General features: G+C 43.7%; 1 protein-coding gene across 1 annotated transcript; it reads right to left on the bottom strand.

Annotated features, from left to right (window-relative positions):
- Positions 1-1969: 1969 nt before the first annotated feature.
- Positions 1970-4807, bottom strand: AZG1 (AZA-guanine resistant1). Its single transcript, XM_087691932.1, has one exon. It carries the CDS (start codon positions 4678-4680, stop codon positions 2896-2898), a length of 1785 nt encoding a protein of 594 aa, XP_087548058.1. The 5' UTR covers positions 4681-4807; the 3' UTR covers positions 1970-2895.
- Between the last annotated feature and the right edge of the window lie 737 nt (positions 4808-5544).

The raw sequence follows: 5544 nt of genomic DNA, 5'->3' as shown, positions 1-5544 counted from the left end.
CTTGCTTTCCTTAACATATAAAGCTTCTGGATACTCGACTATCTTTACTATAGTTTAGAACTAACATAACCACCTAATGATGGTAGAAGATCATTTTGGCTAACATTGCTTGTGCACCACCAATTCGGTAGAAGATAATTGGCATGTTGTTGGAGTAGCTCATGCTAGACCCATTTATCAATTATATACGCCATAAATTGATATTATGTTTATTATTGTTTATGTGATGTAAGGTTCATTCTTGCTTGTGTTGCCAGAAGTTTCATATCTAAGATCAACTCTCAACTAAAGAAAGTGTAAGAACCTTGTAAGTGGTTCATATAGTTTTTATGTTACTTCTTTTAGTTCTATGTACTATCCCCATTAAAGTGTTAGAAACAAGTATGAGCAATCACTCATGTCTACACATCTTTAAGGTTGTTTGTATATGTGTTAGTTACTATGTAATACCAAGTTGCAATTGTGTTATAAGTTATCATATTAATAAGTTTACACATGTCCCCAATAAGCGAACTTAAGCACTTTGAAAATTATTTGCATGTACGATAATATAAGTGATATTGTTTATGCATGTGTTTGAAACTTAGAGAAAATATATATTGTGTAATCTAACTTCTCAAAATCAATCATTTCAAAATTATTATGTATTTTGGTGGAAGAATGACAATCTTAAATAGATATCATGGTATCTTGCAAATTCTTACATAAGTGAAAGATTTATTTATGAATGTGTCTATATCATACACTATGTTCTTTGAGATCCAATGTTGTCATTGTTATTTTGTATTTTGGTGCTAGACAAATATCATGATACTCTTTCATATGATCTTTGTTCAAGTTTATAACGTTTGTTAAAGCTCTTGAAGTTTGATTGCTTTGCATTATAGCAACAAAGATATTAGTTGTTTCAAGCTTTTGTTTGGTTTCTAAACCATGATCTAAAAATTTGTGAGAAATTTGTCCGATAGTGGATGTTTAAGAATGACACAAATTGTTTTTTAGTGTTGTTGGAACTTGGTTTGTGTTTTGGCATATTTTGTGGTGTGCATTAAGATGGTACACGATGTGTGTTAAGGTCATGTGAGCATTTAAGTATAACATAAGCTGTATTTTGATACTACAATATATTCTTGCTTTTTTAATACTAAAGTGTGTGTATATATTTACAATGTTTGAAAGTAAGGCTATCTCAAAGGCTTCAAAATCAAGCCTTATTTAAGCTTTTAAAGAAGACCTTATAAACCGATATCAAAAGAGCTGAAAGCTCTCAAAGCTAACAAAGCCTCTCCTCTAACCGCTATTCTTATTTTTTGTTGGATTTTCTTGTGCTAAGCATTAAGACATGGTACATTCTATCTCTTAATACTAAGGCAAGTGTGACTTTGGAAGTACATCTAGATATAGTGCAAGATGCCTTTGATATTATGACAGATGAATCTTGTTATTCATTCATCACCTTTTATAAACCTATATCCAGACATATTGCACACTGCCCTAGGCATCCAAGGCAATGTGTAACCGGCCTAAGAGGAAAGAAAAACTTCAGCCTAAGGGCTTTAGCTTGGCTATTGTAGCTTGGTAGACATGTATATCCCAAAAGATCCAATAGTTTGAAGTTCGTACAAACGAGCACTCTCATTGGCCTTGTGTATCTAGTATATTTGGAATGTTAGTATGTGTAATGTTTTGTCACTCTTTTTTCCGGTACATACCACCTCTTGGCATAGTCTACAACCATGCTTATAGTTGAAAATGCTTTTTCTTTTCAACTTTTGGGTTTCAAGTCTTAATATGCTTTACATGGATTTGATACAAAGGTTAAGTTTCCTCAGCCTTCTCTATAATATATCTTAATTTGCAAGCACCATTGCAATTTGTAACTTTGTTGTATGGATTGCATTAGCATGATTGTATAGTAAATGCATGCATTCAACTACAACTTCATAAATGCCCATGGTATCTCTTTTACATCAATGTACTCTCTTTAGTTGATTGCAAAGAATGGGTCTGCGGACTCTTTCCTCTGCTTATCGAGGTATCACTCATTCTAGCCTAGCCAAGCCGGTTCTGTGAGACAAACGGTTGCAGTACCCTTCACAGGGGAGTTTATCCTTCACAAAGAAGGGTAGAAATCAGTTTGCACTTAAGGAAAAACATATCCCTAAGATAACAAGAGCATTCTGCCTCTCCAATCTCTGCACAAATGATATGAGGTTGTACAGTCTAGCCTTTCAAGTTAAGAATTTGGATCTTTTCCCAAAACCTCGCAGTGGTCTGGGATTGTATTTGGACCAGCTCGAGCATTCGTGTGGTACTGACACAATCAGTTCATCCATGCTTGATAAAGGATGTTTCTACCTAGTAATGTTCCAATTTAGAACAGCCTGATGATTGTACATGAAGTTCATACTTGTATACATTGAATGGATGCGGGATCTTACATGTACTAAGCTTAGCTCATCAGTTTGAAAAAATATGAAAAGTCATCTTTGTAATGTCAGATGAATGTTTTAAGTTGTATTTGTGCTTTCCTGACAGATACAAATTGTTACAACAATGACTGCTGGGAGTTCCAATGTACATCCAGCCTCGGGGAAAAATAAGGGAATGATGTCCTAAGAAGAAATGTATGTAGTACAGCTAGTGGGAGGGCGAGCAAGAATCGATCACATATATAGACTACTGGGCTGCACATGTTTGGCCAACAGCTGGTGGGAGGGTGAGCAAGAATCAATCACATACATAGCCTACTGGGCAGCATATGTTTGGATATTGGTATCCACCTCCAGTGCAGCGTGGAAAACCAGCGGAGACAGGACCGATGTGATCTCGCCTTGGCATTGGCGGCCCGGCTTATGGAGAAGAGACCATCAGGAAAAGAGATGGCTCATGGCTTCAGCCTGACAGCTCTTTCACACCAGCCCCATTCAGCACCATTGCCTCAGGAGTATCAGCTTGCATCTCACCGTTGCTTGCCTCGATATCACGCTGGTTCTCCTCCCGCACACCATCGGTTCTGCCATGCCTCACCTTCTGATATCCCAGTATTCCCCAGTCCAACAAGTGGAGGGCAATATAAGTGCCAATGCCCCCAATCAAACCATAAGCTATAGAGTATGTCAAAGGCATGAGAATTATTGTAATGAAGGCCGGTATTGCCTCCCTCATGTCTTCCCATTGAATCTCCAGGACAGCTTTCATCATCATGGCACCAACCAGTATAAGAGGAGGACCCACCGCCCACGGAGGTATTGATGCCAACAATGGAGTGAAGAAAAACGACAACAGGAAGTAGAATGCAACAGTGATAGCAGTTAGGCCCGTTCGACCCCCCTCTCTAATTCCTGTGGAGGACTCAATAAAGGTTGTCACAGGTGAAGTGCCCAATGTCGACCCAACGATTATGGCAGTTGCATCACTCATAAATGCAAAGTACTGGCCTTCGAAATCCCCACTTTCCTTCATAAAGCCAGCAAATTTTGCCATTGAGTACAGAGTGCCTGTAGTGTCCAATATATCCACATACAAGAAGGTGATAAGAGCCACCCACAACTGGCCTTGGCCAAAATCCTTGAAGCTGAGGGCCCCTGCTGTCTTTTCTATTTTGTGAACATCCACCACCTTCTTGAAATAATCAAAGGAGGCATCTCCATCGGCAGTGTAGGGGAAATAGGTCACTTTGGTCCCTCTGAACCAAGAGATTGCAGTGACAAAGACAATCCCATAGATCATCGCACCCTTGATGTTTCTGATCAGCGCATAGGCGATAAGTACAAAGCCGACGACACCCAGCCAGAAAGTGGCGCTCTCCATTCTGTGCTTGAGGCACAGAAAGTCATCCGAAACTGTGCCACCGGCCATGAGTTGAGTGGTGCCATTGACAGTCACAACAGGGGCCACCGCTGAGCGATACTCGCTGGGGCATGCAGCCAGAGTGAGAAGCGTAGAGGAGCTGAACCCCACAAGCCCAATCCCTTCGCTTGACTGAAGCCCGATGAATGCCAAGAAGAGCCCGATACCCGCCGATGCTGAAGTGCGGATGGCCTTAGGGATGGCCTTGGCGAGGCGCGTGCGGAGGCCGATGGCAGCGATAATGAGGAAGAGGACGCCTTCCACAAAGACAGCGGCGAGGGCGCTGCGGTAAGAGATGGAGCCGGAGCCATGGAAGCCGACCACGGTGTAGGCAAAGTAAGCATTGGTACCCATGCCAGGCGCGAGGCCGAGGGGGAGATTGGCGAAGGCGCCCATGATGAAGCAGCCCACAAGGGAGGAGGCTACGGTGGCGACGATCAGATCCTTCTTAATCCTATCCAAGCAGGATTGGTACCCTGGATTCACAGGATCGAACTTGCACTCAGGGCCGGGGGTGATCAACTGCAGGGCGGTGCCGTTGGGCAGGGTTCCGGTGCACTGCGAGGGCGCGAGGGACGGGACGCTGCAGACCTGCGTGCAGTCTGCGACGGTGCAGGGGCCGCCGGAGTCGGTGAGTATGCTGGCGTTGACGGCCAGGATGTAGGCCATGGTGAGGAAGGTGGCCGTGCCGGCGCGGAGCTCGCGGGTGAAGCAGGTGCCGCGCTGCGCGAGCTTGAAGTGGCGCCCGAGGAAGCTGCTCTCCACGCGGCGGTTGAGGCGGTGGAGGAAGGCCCGCCAGGAGGAGGAGGAGGAGGCGGCAGCAGCCATGGCGGGAAGGCGAGACGGCAGGGCCAGCAGGAGGGAGAGGGTCGGCGTTACAGACACAGGATTTGGGCCTGTCCGTCGCTACTCTCTCGAGTCTCGATATTTAACTTTAGAAAACCATTGCTGCTTTTTTCTTTCCATGCAAGGCGCCAGCAGCCTCCAGAGTCCAGGCCATATCTTTCGCTCGCACGTCACACGTGCATAAAATCAGCTCTTTCTCCCGACCTTTCACACTCTCTTACCTGAAAAGTCTCCCGCGTTGACTGGTACGTTATAACTTATGCACCCCAACATCTCTCGGACCAAAATCCAAATTTCAGCCACCTCGCAATGTCTCTTTCCTTTAAAGTTTCGTGAAAGAGCTCCAATTGTATTTTAAAAAAAGGTGACGTGTCTCGCTCCATTGCATATTTGATGAGATCACAATCTTTGGGTGGAGTGGACCATTTGAACCTATGAGGAGGCCTTAGTTTCAAAAGAGAGTTTTATTTACCTGCTATCTCCATATGCTAACACGACCATCTAGCACGAGAGCATTCAGCCTCTGCAATGAGCTCAACTTTCATCTAAAGCAAGTATTGCATGCTCTCCTCATTAGTCATCCTATGCGTGGCACCACATGCACCTCATCACTATCTCGAACGAATGAGAGAGATACATCATACGACCAATGGCCAAGAGTGGCGCACTACTGATCTTAAGGCAACCTATGCAAAAGCTAGAACCCTAGTTATGTGACCCCAGTAACCTACACATGGTGCACCCAGATATTCAATGCCACAACCATCTCATTTACATGTCAATTACCGACTACTAAGTTATGGTTTCTTACATACTCCTTTTAAAGCCAAAAAGCAATTTGAGAAC

This window comes from Lygodium microphyllum, chromosome 13 (assembly GCF_053477565.2).
Source record: "Lygodium microphyllum isolate KBCC chromosome 13, Lygodium_microphyllum_v1.1.10, whole genome shotgun sequence".
Lineage (NCBI taxonomy): Eukaryota > Viridiplantae > Streptophyta > Polypodiopsida > Schizaeales > Lygodiaceae > Lygodium > Lygodium microphyllum.
Note: the sequence above shows the minus strand (reverse complement) of the source record. Positions and strands in the feature narration are given on the sequence as shown.

Excerpts from the sequence above, each read along its gene's own strand:
- AZG1 (XM_087691932.1), bottom strand. The coding sequence starts at position 4,680 with ATGGCTGCTGCCGCCTCCTCCTCCTCCTCCTGGCGGGCCTTCCTCCAC.